The 16,157-nt window shown below is 38.6% G+C and overlaps 1 protein-coding gene across 3 annotated transcripts in view; it reads right to left on the bottom strand.

The window, feature by feature from the left end:
- The window catches only part of srgap3 (SLIT-ROBO Rho GTPase activating protein 3), a 58,983-nt gene that overhangs the window by 37,471 nt on the left and 5,355 nt on the right, over window positions 1–16,157 (bottom strand). For all 3 annotated transcript variants that reach the window (XM_063474145.1, XM_063474146.1, XM_063474147.1), the window contains exon 2: window positions 3,888–4,083. In XM_063474145.1, the coding sequence (XP_063330215.1) occupies window positions 3,888–4,083 (196 nt within the window). The remainder of the gene's footprint in view (window positions 1–3,887; window positions 4,084–16,157) is intronic.

The raw sequence follows: 16,157 nt of genomic DNA, 5'->3' as shown, positions 1-16,157 counted from the left end.
GTTATCCATATTAGTGCTGCATGATTTGCCATCCTATCTATATCACAGACATACAATATCAATCCATCCTAATTTGATGGGTTACTTTATAAAACCTGCTCATAATTTACTTGTAAACATCTGTCCTATAAATAAAATCAAGTCAGCTGTTGTCTCTAAGGATCCAATAAGCAGGGTTTTTCCTGGCTCAAAATAAAATAGGCGGTGACTCCGTACGGCACAAAGCACAATCACTTTGTACAGAAAAGACATTAAAAGCGTTGCCCTATTTGACATCTATGCAGTTCTCTAGCATCTCGGAGTATTTCGTAAACAAAAATGCACATTGCACATGGTAAATAGAGTCCAAACACTTTAATAACAACACTGGAGGATGTGGGAGCACCCTGGTGAGAGAAAGAAAAGCACTTGCACCCTAACTGTAGCACAGAACACCTAAGTAACCTCTCAGTGTGTCTTTTCACTGAGGCAAATGGGGTAAAGCGCCAGAGCAAAATAATTCTCGGTTGGGTTGCTGCAGTGTAGCCTTAGCTGCAGTAGCTGTAAATCACAGTGGCATTCAGCTTGCTAATGAATTTGCACTGGAAGGGTTCAGCCAGCAGCTGTAGGCAGGGATCCAGGACATATGGAAGTGTGTCCTGGTCAGAATGACGCCATTTTACCACTGTGTGTTGATGTCCACTAAGCTGCTTACGAAGCACCCCTTAGCAGTACAGTACAAGGCTTACTGAGCATGGCTTCCTTTGCAATGATGGTCACCTAAGCGAGAGTGAAAACATTTTTTTTCCAAAAAAAAAAGTATAAGTGAAAGGCATAATGTACATTTCTGTGACTTTGATGTTGAATACTGCATGATTTGTGCCACCAAAGTGGGTTTTTTTTTCTTTTTTTAAGAAAAACACAAGTGCTCTTCTTGCTTATTTGGTGTTTTAGTGGCTCCTCATTAACTTAACTACACTAAAGTAGTAGGAAAGGCTGACTGAAGGGTGTGTCACGGCTGATTACCAGGATTTGTGGTTGCCCGCCTGCAGACTGGGAGTTCAAGGAAGAAGGTGCGGTAATGTTATAAACCTTTTTGTGTCATTATCAAAAGCTTATGAACTCACTTTGGTTGATGTATGAGACGGTTTGAATTTACTGTGCCCTGATGTGTTTCTGTCTAACACACACAAAAGTGTGTGTGGCCTGAGTGAACCTTACATCCTCCCCACCCACACTTCCTCCGTTAGTGGTTTGTGAGCGCATCAGTTCTTTCAGACAGAGTCCAGAGTATTCTCTAGCAGTTAGTCTAATAAGCTTTTAAAATGTCACGTCTGCTTAAATATCATTTTACTCTAAACCTGTTTATGTCTGTGTGGGAGATCTCTGCCCAGACACTGCACCGAAACACCTGTTGGGTCACCACAAGCAGAAAGCATAAGTAGACTGGATATCTTCGGATTATTCTTCTAACACTTGTCCATCACTGCATGGATCAGCTGTGGAGTCAAAAGGTTAAGCCACTGTCTCGAACTAGCAGTTCTGGTTTTTGTGAGGCTGTCTTCAGAGTAACATACACCCATTCATACACTCATACAGCTCAATTATCCAGCCAAATCCTCATCTGCTTTAGAAACACTGTACAATACTGCTAAAAAAAGAACGCACACACTACACGGCCTTGTGTACACAGAGTTACGCAAGTCTTCTGAAAATTAAAAACACTGGTTTTCTGGTTAAAAATTAAAAGTGGAAGGCGAGGCACAAACTTAATCATCTATCTGCAAATCTCAAGCAAGATTAATATATGTATTACTATGTATTACATGTGACCCAATACATTGACTTTTTTTCAACTTTCACACTTTCAGGGGCTTAAAAAACAGGAAATCATGTACTTTTTTTGCGCAACTACATTTTGGCTACCAAGACCAGTTATATTATCAAAACTGCTGCTTACATTTTAATGCATCAGCAGCAAGCAATAAATAATACATCAGTAGCATAACCCTAACAGTTTTCACTTTATATAATCTGTTTAAACTTTAACTAGTGATTCTGCTATTAATTATAGACTTTTGCACTTAGTATGTCAATATACACAATTCTCTCAAACAAGGTTTTCACACAAAAACAAAAAAGTCATTTTTTTTTGTTAGGCATCATAATTAAAATCAGAGGTGGAGGGTTAGAATATATACTGCGTATGTTGGTGCAGATTTATGCCTCAGATCTGCTGGGTTAGTGCTCCCACTACCAAACTGAACAAAGCAAGATTAATATAAATATATTATTAGTAACCCACTGAGTTGACTTGTCACCTTTTTGCACTCACACTTTCAGAGGATAAAAAAAGCAAAACAGGAAATAGTTTTAGTGCAACTACATTGCAGCTACCAAGACCAGTTATATTATTCAAATGCTGCTTACACAGTAATGCATCAATGACATGCAATAAATAATACATCAAAGCATAACCCCAACAGTATTAACTGTGTGAAATCAGTACTTTACCTACTGATTCTGTTATTACTAATAGCCTGCTGCACTTAATGTGTCAAATGCAGGATATTTACACACCTCTCTCGAAAAGGTTTTGACACCTGAACAAAATAATCAGTTTTATTTTTAAGAATCAGGCAAAACACTAATACTATTTTCTCAACTTTTGAGAATTAAACAGACCTTCTTATGGAAATATTGGAAATACATTTGTGTTGTTCCCATTTGCAAGAATCAGAAGCTAGAATTTGACTACATACTGCGTATGTTGGTGCAGATTTATGTCTGAGATCTGCTGCCAGATCACAGCTGGGTTAGTGCTCCCATTACCAAACTGAACTAAGCTTGCCTGCTCGCCTGAGGTGCTTGATTTTGGGAGCGGCAGAACTCAATTTCATGCCCTGCGTGAGTCATGCACCAATGTGTTGTGGTAATCTCTGGCCAGACGATTCCTTATTTCATCACTGGCATCCATTTCAGTATTTTCAGAACTTCAAATCTAAATAGGTCAAAGCTGCATGAGGTCTGATTTTGATCTGATGATGTTTAGCGATATTTGCCTTTTTTGCTTTTGTACTTGGCCACAGGATTTATAATGCTCCCTCCTGTGACCCGTCTTTAAAAAACACTGGCAGTCACCAGTTCCTCCACTCCTAGTAGATGCGTCTATGGTATTGATTTGAAAATCCTAGGTGACTTTTAGAAAAGTTAACCTCTGACCTTGAGGTCATGGTCACTGGGATTCAAACTCATAGATGGTATGGTGATATCAATTTAAAACTCCTACATCGCCTTGTTCTCATATTATCGCATTCACAAACTCTGGTGTCCGCCTGCCCACACAGGCAATGGGGTAACAACAATACAACAAAAATGTAATGGCTTTTAGTTTATTGCTACTCAGCACATTTATGCACATTTAATTTACATTTTTGATAAAAAGTTAGAAAGCTAAGTTCTCATTTATAGTGGCAAGAGTGAACTACATGTAGTATGACCAACATTCAACAGTTGAAACCTCTAATGAACTGCACGGTCATTGTGAAGCTAAAATAATCTGACCTTTGAAGCTGTCATAAAGGCGAAGATTGTAATAAGAGACGTTCCCTGACAGCACGTAAACAAATGGGAGCATTCTGTTATATAATGCTGCAATGTGATTAGCATCAAGGAAGGAAGTGTTTAGTGAGGAGAAAAAGTGACTTGACATTCATATGATAAAGGAAATAAAGCAAGTAGGTCATGAAATTCCATTTAAATTCAAATCTAACAAGAAGCAAAAAACTTAGACAACATTAAGGAAAGAAAATATGACAGTGCACTGCTTCCAATCAACAACACACAAATACTCCAATGCACAGAAGAATATACATTAAACAGTACCAGCTATAAATACTTCAACTCACTTAAACTGTTGGTGTTCTCTGGAGCTGCGGATCTTCGAGGAGAACCTCTCAGCCAGTTTCTCCAAGCTGCGAGAGTATTCCAGTTCAATCTCTGCTTTGCGACGGAAGAACTCCTGCAGATCCTGCAGGAGCTGGATACGAGATTCAGACTGTTGCTCCAGGCATTTAAACTGCTCCACCAGCTGGTTACGGATCTCTGTACAAGAAAACACCAAACAAAAAGGAGTTTAATTGACTTTTTACACACAAAATTAAGGCACAGTAATGTGAAAAAGAAGATGTTCATATGACTCTAGGCAGTATTGTAAAAAACTAAGTGAACCATTACTGCTTCCATAGGTGAGTAAGTAAATGATGCTGATTAACTGATTATCAGCAGGAGTAACCACCTCTATAAATAATACGTTTTGGCAGTTTGTTGGTCTGGAGCATTGAGGTGTGAGTTAATACAATCTTGCCCGGAGTGGGTGTGCCAAGAAATTCACCCTAATGTCAGACAGTGCAGTGCTCAAAGAAACTGAGGAAACTAAGAGCTATATCTCATACTCTACAGACTTCAGTTAGCATGCTAAATGTTATTTCCTGACAGTACCTTTAGATGAAGATTAAACAAGTATGTCTTGTTTAGAGGGTTTTAAGGGTTTCCAGGAGAAAGCCTCTTCTCTCTAAAAAGGACATGGCAGTATAGCTTTGGTTTACAAAGTTGCATCTGAACAAACTACAGGATTTCTGGAACAATGTCCTTTGGGCAGACCAGACTAAAGTGGAGACGTTTGGCCATAATGCACAGCTGCACATTTGGTGAAAACCAATCACAGCACATTCGCACAAACACCTCAAACCACCCTTTGAGCACGGTGGTGGAAGGGGGATGAGTTGGGTTTGTTTTCCAGCCACAGGACCTGGGCACCATACAAACACGTCAACCACGAACTCCTCTGTACACCAAAATATTCTCCATCTAAACATGAAGCCTGTCTGACAGCTAAAGCTTGGCTAAAACTAGGTTATTTTCCAGAACATCAACCTCAAGAAGAGAGAAAGATTGCAAACCTCAATGGACAGAAGCAACACTCTAAAGGAGACTGGGTGAAAATTCCTCCATAACGATGTGAGAAAAAAAATAAAGTACATCAATTTGTTGATGCTAAAGTCGGTTCTACACCTTTAGTGAATAATGAATTGTACTAAGTTTTGACAGGACTCTTTGCAGTCCTCTGTAAAATCTTTTTCTCCTTATTGTATATGTTGAATGACTGTTTTTAGAATTATCCATCTCCACTTTTACTATAGGAATGTAACAAAGTTAAAAGCTTCTGTGACAAACATACAAATTCCCCAAAACATAACACAACCCACTTACAGCTACACAGATAATAATGCACAATAAAACCTTGACTAACCTTCAAATTAAATGAAATCAACAAAATTGAGAAATCTGCTCGTAATAATTCAAAGCAGCAGAGCAGCGGTAAAGAGAGTCAGCTGCGAGAGAGAAGCCAGTAAGTTGACCTATGTTTATGACCTCTCATAAGCAATCATAATGTGCATGTACATCTAAATAAAGCTGATTTAATGAGAAACGCTTCACTCCCCCACTTGGACAAAGTAGCAACATTTCGCCTCAAGAGGAACACGATGTTAGCAGCCAGACTACAGACCCTTCATGCCGGCGGGAGCCACAAGCAAAACTCAATTCCCCTTTGTAGTGCTGTCATCAGCAACAATGACGCCTCAGCTCAGGAACAGAAAAATGCCTATTCTGTAGAATAAAATTATACTGTTAAGGAAGGAGCTCAAGTAAACAGGATGAATCTCACTTGAAAAGAGGAAGAAAACACCACGAACCCATGTGAAACCTTTACTAGAAATCCCAGTTTTGTTGATGCGTCTATATTCTCGATTAACTTTATTTTTCCCTCAGTGTGATTCAAGAAGCGAGTATCAAAACATGATGAAATGACAGCTACCAGTACTGCTGCCACAGATTTTTAAGCTTTCAAGGTTTGTCTTGTGAATACTTCATCCTAACCTATAATGACTAAATAAAGCCAAGAGCCACATTGTGCTAACTTTTGGCAATTAAGATTTTCCACCAATCAAAAGGATCTTTTATTTATTTCTGCATGAAAATGTGCTAAAACGGCAGCTAAAAAAGAAGAAGAAGAAGAAGAACTTCCTAATGCAAGTCATGTCATGTTGCAACATCCCTTATTTACAATATGAGTCACTGCAAGTTATAACCTTTAAAATGAAGGCAGGATGAATCGCACACGTACAGTGTCAAAGCCGTGTCAGTGACACTCTGCAGGGAGACGAACTGCTAGCTGAATGGTGAAACCACAGCAGTGACACAGACTGTGTTTTCATGCTGCTGAGGGTGTAATTTGGACAGCAAAGCCCTCATCATGGATATATGTTGGCTCTGACTGCTGGGGAAACCGTAACGCTGTGCACAGGGAGCCTTTGCTCTCCCTGTGATGTCGTGCCGCCTGGCCTCAGCCTCAAGCGGCATGCTTCACTCTGTGGTTAACCATTGTCCCAGCCCTCCCCTTTATCCAGGGGGCCTCCCTCTCTCTCTCTCTCTCAGCAGGGCTAAAGCTCTGTTTTTAGTGGGAACTGAATCAGAGCTCAGGGATATACAGTATTTTACTACTTCACTTCTGTCAGGAATGCTTTGCTTTGCCAAACATTCAGTTATGTTTTTTAGATCATATATATATATATTACTTTCAGAAGACAGAAACAGTGCAGAAGAATTCAAGGCAAGAAAAAAGATGCCAGAGGAAAATGTGACAGCAATGTGCGTGAGTGACATGGAGGACTTTTAAAAACATTCTTTTACAGAAAGGGAACCACCAGCTGCAGCCTTGCTTTTGACAGATGAGATTGGAAAAATAGGTCACACCAGAAGTGTGCCCTTCCCTCTGAGAAACCATGAGCAATTGAAGAATTATTCCCTAAGTATTTCCAGCACATTGAGTATGGCTTGATTTGCTGTGGTTTCTTCAAAGAGAAGGACCCTTCTTTAGTTCGCTTCCGTCTGTGAGGTTGGCAAAATTCTGTGAATATGTGTGTGCAGTAAATTTAAAGATGCCTTCTTACAGTTTTGAAGACAACGCATTAATATTTTTGCTAGATAGATACATTTATGTAATATCTGATATCCTTTGTCTTTCTACCATGTAATTGTTGAAAGAATATTGATTGCCCAGATGAAATACTCTGTAACTAGTATGGCAAACAAACCCTAATGCTTTCAAGAACATTTACATACTCAAACTGTGATGGCCCTCCTGGCTTGGCTGAACCTGAGGGGTACACCATGAAGGAAGTTCAACACAACCAGACTGTGTCTGCGTTAGCTGGCTTGACAGAGTTCAAACGCTAGTCGGAGATAACAGGGATCAGATGGTGGTTCTCAGAAGTCTCTGTTAAGCCGGGCTTTCTGCTTCAGGCTCTGTGTGCTCACTCATCATGTGACTCTTCCACACTAAATGATCCCTATGAGTGTCACATCAGCTGACATGTTATCAATGATGATAAAACAGTGAGAAAAATCTTTAAAGAACATTTAACCCATTCACTGCTTCACTGAGTGAATGGGTTAAATGCAGAGAGGAATTTCCCCACGAGGATCAATAAAGTATACATTATTATTATTATCATTATAAAAACTGCAGCACTGTTGCAAATAAGACAAGAGATAAATGCTGCAGAAAATCACTAATCTGGCGATCTATCCCGCAGACCTATAGTTTATTTGTAATGTGGCAGCTGCTAATTAAAACTGTGAAACACTAAACTGGATAAACTTAAAGATTAAAGGTTACTAGCCCAAAGGAGATGTGGAAATTTAGTTTTCGGCAGATCAAAGTGAAATGAATTTTATTGATTGAACAGATGTTCCTGGTGTGTGTTCTACCACTTCCAGCAGTGTAGAACAGACTTAGCAGCAGGTTAGAATTAAAAATAAAAACATTTACACATTTTTTTTGTTTTTTGGATTGCCAGCTGCATTTATGCAAATTTCAGTGATGATGGGATACACAGTTTGCACTGCTGTAACTTTAGAGCTGGGTTTCAGTTGTGATAAAACATGCTGTAAATAAAAGAATTAGAGAAACTGTGGCTCTTCTTGCAAAACAAACCTCTGAACATTATCCTGCTCCTTACCAGATTATGTGTACCATAAGTTACCATGGTGATTTAGCCAGGTAAGAAGAGAGAAACGTTTGTGACATGTTTAAGTCTGACTTTAAGTTCAACATAGATCACTAACTCATTAATCTCACTTCACAGTACACCCAGCTGCCCTGTGTTCTTCCCCATTTCTCCTTCTGTGTTGTCTTGCAAGTTCCCGGTAGGTGGAGTTAATCAGTTCAAATGGGAGTACATGGCCTGTTTCTCTGGCGCATTTAAGAGCTGGTTATTTCAGACTTTGCTCATCCCATCAGCCTCCACCATGCTATTTGTTTGGCTGGCTTCACCCTGGTTATTTTAGCTTTTGTCACGGTTCATGAATTGGACCACAATGAAACTGTCAATAAATAAAATACTTCTACAGTTGTCAAACGATTCACGTAGAAGTCACATTTGTACTGTTTCATCAGACTAATATTGCATAAATATATTTTGAGCTGTAACGACCACCTCAAATGTATTTTCCTTTCTGGCGTGTATGTAAACAGGCTTATAACCCACACACTTTGGTGTAAAAGTGTTAAATATAGATGCCCCAAATTCAGTTTAGCTGCTCTGGTTTTCAAAGCATAATTCTTTTTATAGCAAAAATATGACTGTAAATTGGGAAAGCTTTCTTTTCCTAATCATGTCCAGCAGTATTTCTGCTTTTGCTTTTAGAAACTGAGGTGGGGCTCTTCTTCAGACAGAAATGCTGATGATGGACTGAAGCACCTAAATGTAATTGTCAAACTATGTTTGGATAATACAAACAATGGCTGTGGGTTTCTTAAGGATAATTTAGTCACTTTAAGCTTCATGACAGCTAATGATTTGATGACAGAATATATGATTGCATAACTATTTTTTTTCTTGGGAAAACAAGTGTAATTTGGACCTTTTGACCCATCTCAATAACAAGTGACAAAAAATGATTTTTCTCTGTTATGCAAATATTCCTCCTGCTGTTTGTCCACTTGCCTCCCATTACCAGACAGCTATAACAGCTATAATCAGGACTACTTATTCCTTTTAAATGCTCCCTTTTGATGTTTTGCAACAGCAAATACAAATTCCAAAAGCTCTATTCAATAGCATTTCTAACAAGTTACTTTTCTGATGTAACAAGACATTTGATATTCAGTTCTAGCTGTACTAAAATTAAATACATTAACTTAAAGCATGTTGGAGCGTTTTCATATGTGCAGATTCATGTATCCTATAACACTGATTCAGTTCAGCTGGACACAACATTTTCCACAACCTTATAAACAGTAAAATTGCATGACATTTGAAACCAGCACTATAGCATAACACTGAGACATGATAGATATGCAAATTGTCATGACTGTTATTCAGTGGCTATGAATACTATACAGCTGGGGAGTAGCTGCAGTCTGGGACTTGTTTACCTGGATATATGAGCATCTACCAAGATCCATTCATACCATAGTTGGTGTGACAAAATACAAATCCATTTTAGGCATCCAATTATACAGTTATTTGATAGCACAGTAACAATGTATAGGAGCTACAGATGTAGCATATTTGCTAGAGCAAAATGGCAAAATAGCACTAGCTAGCTTAGCTCCGCACCATCCACAGATTCGGTCACACATCCGCTGAATAGTGATAATATGACTAAAATAGCACACAAATTTCCAACTCCTTGAGCCATTTTTAGTACAGTTAACTACACATCAAGTCAGGTTATTACAGATAATTTCATAAAAATGCTCCAAAAGGCACCAACACTACAAACAGTTGAGAGATCCACTTCAATGATTCAAATGAGCTGAAGTGAGGTTAACAGATAGCTGGCTGCGTCAGCATCCACCTGTCATTAAAAATCCCTGCATGCATAAATTTACGCCTTTGCACATTTTTAGATGTTTGACATACATAAAAATTCACCCTCGTAAAAGTTGATTCTAAAAAAATGTTGAATTCTGCTTCAGAATTAGAGATTTAACACAGGACTAAGTTACCTTTTGTAGCAGCTTCTAGCAGTCATTTGAGCAATTGTTTTGTATTTCCTAAAGTTGCTACTTGCACATAGAAGCAACAGATACTTTATGTTCCTGACTTCATCATTTTAAGCTCAGGTCCTTCAGAATACCACCTGCTCGACACTGAAACTTGTTATACACCATTTAGGGAAGGGAACTGAAGCACAGTGAATACTCAACTCTTCACAGAACAGGAAATCTTCAAAAAACAATAGTAGGATGTTGGAGATCCCTGAACTTTGGCCCCTTACAGACAAAATCCTGTGCTGGCAGCTATGCAACAACACAGTAGGGGCATCTTTCTAGTAATCACTCTTAGCTGCACAGAAAAAATGAATCCCAAACTGACCGTCTATGAACAGAATTGTGGCATGTCTGTAAAAAGTTTGGTTCAGATAAAATGGGTATGAAATGATCTGCACCTTTCAAGCTTTTTATGTCCACCGGCTTGTGCTATGGCTATATTACACAAATTCGATTTGTGACTATTTTGGGTGGCGTTTAAAGGTTCTGGTGACATAGTTCTGAGCATCACATGTATTTAAAGCCCAGATTTACATATATTTTTAATAACATCTGCATTAGAGACATCCTCTAGTTGACCCACTTGACTTCCTGTTGACTCCCTGCACACAGATTACAAAAAATCTATTCAAAGACAGCAATATGATACTTTTAAAATCACCGGTTTAGCTCTATAAAGATTCCGGTTTCTGATTTGTAGTACTCAGAAGTAAAGTAATCAATAAGGAATAATGAATTTTTTTTCAATGATTCAATAATGGGCAGATCTTGTCACATAACCTGGTCACTGACTGTGGCCAGTTTATCCACATTGACTGCACATCAGTTCCAATGTGTTGTTCCAGCAGGCTTAGTTAGCCAAAACAACTGGCTGCTCTGTCAAAGATTTACATTTTTATCCACATATCTCAAAGTCCCTCTGATCAGAAATCATAGTTTCTGATGCAACTTAAATATGTCTGTCACCAAAAGCCAAAACACAACTCAGTGCAAAACAATGACAAAAATGTCCTAAACATATGCATGAGTGTAAAGCTGATCCACATTTAATGGACTTTGATATTTCTTTTAAGGCATCATTCCCTCTGTATGCTAAGCTGAGAACAAGACATCACCCTTTTCCACATAAAATTAATCAATCAATAAAACCTGCATCTCTTCCCAGAACCAGTATAGGACATCAGGGGTGATGCATTGGCAGAGCATTTTACTGCAAGTCTGCCGTTTGGGAGGGCCACGTGACGCCTTGACGCAATGAAGCGGAGATAAAATAGGAGTGCAGTGAATGAGAGGGATTTTCTGCAGAGCATCCTGAGGGCAGCAGGGAAGGCTGGGCTGCACAGGGCAGCCAAGTGACTGACGAGAAGCAGGAAAGACTGGTCATTTCCCTAAAGAGTAATATAACAACTAAAACGCAATCCCACATATAAAAAGTTTGAAAGTGAACATGTTCTATTTGTCGTTAATTACAGGCAAGTACATGAGACAGTAAAATGTCTGAGGATGCAAGAACTATGAGTCTCCTAACGTAATTTGGATAAATTATAGATTTTAATGAGCCTCAGAAGCTATTAAACGCTTTGAAAATAATGTCCCTTGGTGTTCAGATCACCATGCAGTAAAACACACACAAAAATGAGACATACACACATAGACATCACACAAAGGCAACTCTGAGCCAAATTTCTCTAATCCCCAACTCAGCGCCGCAGTATCTGGGCTCTACACAGCAGAGACAAATTTGTGTGAAAAGAACAGACAAATGCAACCCTTATACAGACCTTATTTCACTCTATCTGTCCCACACACCGAGTCTCATAATACAAGTTCCAGTCTTTGAACTAATCCCCCTTTTTTCTGTTCTGTTTTAATCCTCTAATGATTAAGACAATTTTGGATTCACAAGGGCATGCTCCCGGTGTCAGCACAGGTTCTTCTCTGTATGTCTCTATCTCATCTGATTCGTCTTCGGCACAGACAAGCTGCAGCACATGTCCACAAAGATAAGACAACAGGAGCTGAGTCCAATCAATGGCTGAGGAACTGATGGTGTATCCTACAGCAAGATGTCACTTGTCAGTCGTCCTTCCTGATTATCTGCTGGTTTATAGTATTTTCCACCGGATATTTTGTCTAGTAAACTAAAAATCAATCCAGCTCTAAAGAAAAAAATCTATCAAATTACCTCGTGTCGTGCTTTTTTTTTTTCACTACATTGCATTATTACAGTCCTCCTCTGTGGAAATCAACGTTTTCTATGCAACAATTACTAGATATAATAACTTTGTATTTGAATGGGCAGAATGTCTTTTTTAACCCTTCTGAAACTGAAGAAAACACACGATAACAATTTTTAAAAAAGACTATAACTGTTGCTTTATAAAAGGAGCAAAGAAAACCATCCCTGGCTTCCTGATCACGCTCTAAAGACTTCTGGAAATCATTAAAGACTTCAGGGAAACTGAAAGCTTGAGACACACGCCCTCTCAGAGTCGAGCTGTCTATCATCTGCTGTATCCATGATCCAGCTCTGCAGGACCAGGCTGAGAGGTGTCGCCATGGCAACATGGGCGTGTTCCATTCCCTGGGGAGACGCTTATTGGAGGAAAGGTGGGATCTGATGGGTGTGAATAGGTGGCAGCATTGAATGAAGAGACACGTGCGAGCTGTGTGCACTGACAAGTGGAGAAAATCTGAAAATGAAGTTGATGAGGCAATTTCAAAGAGTATTTCTAAATACAGTTGAGAAATTAGCAACTTAACTGATTGGAATCTTCCAACATTACCGAGCTTTCATTGGATGGTGTGGGCTTCTGAGGCAAACACATGAGTGTATTGCATTTCTTTACTGGCTGAAACTGAGAGTGGAAAACAAAAAAGAAAAGGCAGAACTTGAGAGGAGATGTGTCATCTAGTTTGGCCTTTAACTAGACTCTCTGGTGAGCCACAACCAAATAAGTCCCTTATTTTTTCTGCAAGTTTCAGGTCAAAGTTCTTGAGTTATTTTGGTGTTTCACTGTCAAGACATCAAACATGCTACAATCACAGAAAAACATCAAGCAATACCTGCATTTTTCTTTTTTTGCTCTCTATTTGTCTAAAGTGACAGCAAATAACAAAACCATCTTAAGACAGTTCCTGGAATAATCACACAATTTAATCACTTGATTTGAGTTCAGCACATGAATTTTCCTTGTGTTCATTATGTGTATGCATGTGAAGAAGAGCTGTCACACACTGATCAAAGCTGTAAAATTTTCTGGTACTATCGGCGGTGAATCACTATAATTCAAATTGCAATCTGCAGCAATGTATGACTTTTTACCCTATAAATGATTATTTTCACTTTCTGTTGCAGTTTGGTTAGGTTTAGGCAACAAGAATAAGAATCAGAATCATCTGTATTTGGCCAAGTTTGCACACACATACAAGGAATTTGACTCTGGTTCACTTTGCTCACTTTGCGGTTCTAAATACCCATATATACACAAGGAGCACATAAATATGAGGAGAAGACAAGAAGTAAGAAAAATATAAGTTACAGAAAGTCTTAAGGAACTGTACAAACTATAACAAACTACAACTGGGCATGGATGATAGATTAAAACACAGAAATAATATTATATTTGCTTTAAAAATAAATTTCCAAGGTGGTCTGGGGGGACTAGTCCCCTCTCAGAGGTCTCGAAAACATTCATTTCATGAGAACTGAAACATATGAGTTTCATTGTCTTGCTGGCTATCATGAAAAAAAGATCAATATGTGCTCATGACCTACTAAGAAATAGGTTGAAATTAGTAAGGGTCTGCACATAAAACCAAGCTCTAACTTAATGTCTGAGTTTGGGACTGGTGGTCAAACAAAACAAACTATTTAAAGATAGTTTAGTTTAATTATACCAGGTTAATTAGTACTGGAAAAATATAATACCAGTAGTTGCAGCCACAGTTTTGTGCTTCTATTAGCACGTGAAACTGTGCCACTTATGCTGCTACAATCTGTTAGCTGGAAATAGGTGCGCTGTTTAATTATCTCAAGTCTGCTGTGGGACATGTGCTTCACCAATATGGAATAAAGTTATCTAACAGGTCCCAAGCCTGCAATGGCAAGAACTGAACTAATTACTTCATTAGTGACTTTTTCAAACTTGTTATTTTTACACAAACTTGTTTCTGCCTGTTTCTAAGGTTACTGTCTCTTGGCAGGAAGTGCATGTTGAAATTTTTCTTGTAAAGACTACTGCTATCAGCAATAACTCACCTCTGGAACAGCAATGCGAGTTTACAAAGTGACCCAAACACACTCAGTCTCAGCATTCACACCATTCTGACTGCCTGAGTTAGACAAATGGGAATTTTTAAAATAGAAAAATAAGAGCATTGAAATTCTGCACGCAATCGTCAAAGATCTCTAACACATGTTTGTGTCTTTCTGAGGGAGGGGGGGGGCACAGACATGACAGAAAATAAAGGTCAAACTGCAACTACAGTATGCTTTTATCTCCCAAAAGCAACAGTTGTGCATTGCTGGACTTGTAATACTGTGTTAACTGAGAAATACTTCTCAGAGCTGAATCAATTGAGAAATGAAATCATGCACTGACTGGCATCACATTAACAAGGAAATTAAACCTTTTTCATGTTTAAATGGACCTTTGTCTGGTTCATCAACACCAACATGAACTGAAAAACTGTGGGACAGCAGTGAATGATAATCTTTGCTCAGGACATTAGGCATTTTATGAAAGGCTGATTATGTCTTCTGTGAAACGGACAGAGCAAACTCTCAGCTAAACGAGTGGCAGCTGCATTCATCATACTGAGCTTATAGAGACGAGAGAAGAGTCAACAAAGAGGAAGCTCTAAAGAAAAACTCTGGCGACAGAGAGCACGATAAAACTTCAGTATGACATGATTATACTGTTCACTGAACGCAACACAAGTGGACAGTTTGTGCTGAATATTGTACTTCTTACTTATGGACACAAATAGAGTGAACAACCAAAGTTATGCACTGTACGGCACGATTCAAATTCACAGGGTTATATACAATTACTGACTTCAACAATCTGTCATTACAAACAGTAGACTTTTGCATTATTCTTAGTGTTGTTTGAGGTGCATATACCATCCAATACAGGTATGACTGCACAGCAACTGAAATACAATGCACGGGGTTAGAGTTTAACTGCTACAATAGCGTGTTTTTTTTCCATTATGTAAAACGGTTATTGTTTTGCATTCTCACTTTCTATATTGTTTTGACACCCACAATGTGCAATAGAATCTCATAAAACATAATAATCATATGCCTAACTTCATGCATTTCACATACATTTTGCAATGATAAAAATGATACTTAAATGTTACTAGCGTCATTGCCATAAGTAATGCAAAAAATAAAGAAAATCTCAGCTTTCTTTTCAGGTTTATTCAATAAAATGTTGAAAGGATAAAACACATTTCAGTCAGATGCACTATTTACAAATGATTTTGTTTCCATCTGCAGTAATTTATACATGTGGCAGCGCGGCTTTGTTTTTCCATGAGCACATGTGAAGTAGTAAGTGGATGTGGGTTGCAAAGCAGCTTGCAGGTGCACAGCAAAAGCAGCTTAAAGAGAGTGCCTTTAATGAGATAGCTCATTTAGCTAACATGGCCTGACACTGAGATTAGCTGATTCTATAATTATGGCTAAGATTGGCTTGGTGGCCTGCCATAAAAGAATGTTGGAAGATTAGTTTAAGGAGTAGTGCAGTGTTTTGGAAATCTGTGCAGTAAATGTAAACTAAAATTAGCACCACGCTAACTTCTCTTGGCTAAACTGTCCTCCCAAAGAATATCTGATGTGTTAATTAATGAGTAGTGACACAAGTGTGTATATTTTGTTAGTTTTGAACAGAACCAAGTTGTTTCTAGTTTATGTGATAATCTAAACTAGCTTTATACTTAGAAATAGAGAAGAGGGTACTTTCAGGTGCTCCCTCATTTCCCAAAGGGTCACCACATCACAGAGCATGGACCTACATGTTTGATTTGGCAGACTTCCTCACAT

This window comes from Pelmatolapia mariae, linkage group LG5 (genome assembly GCF_036321145.2).
Source record: "Pelmatolapia mariae isolate MD_Pm_ZW linkage group LG5, Pm_UMD_F_2, whole genome shotgun sequence".
NCBI classification, from domain to species: Eukaryota; Metazoa; Chordata; class Actinopteri; order Cichliformes; family Cichlidae; genus Pelmatolapia; species Pelmatolapia mariae.
This window is presented reverse-complemented; position numbering and strand designations above follow the sequence as displayed.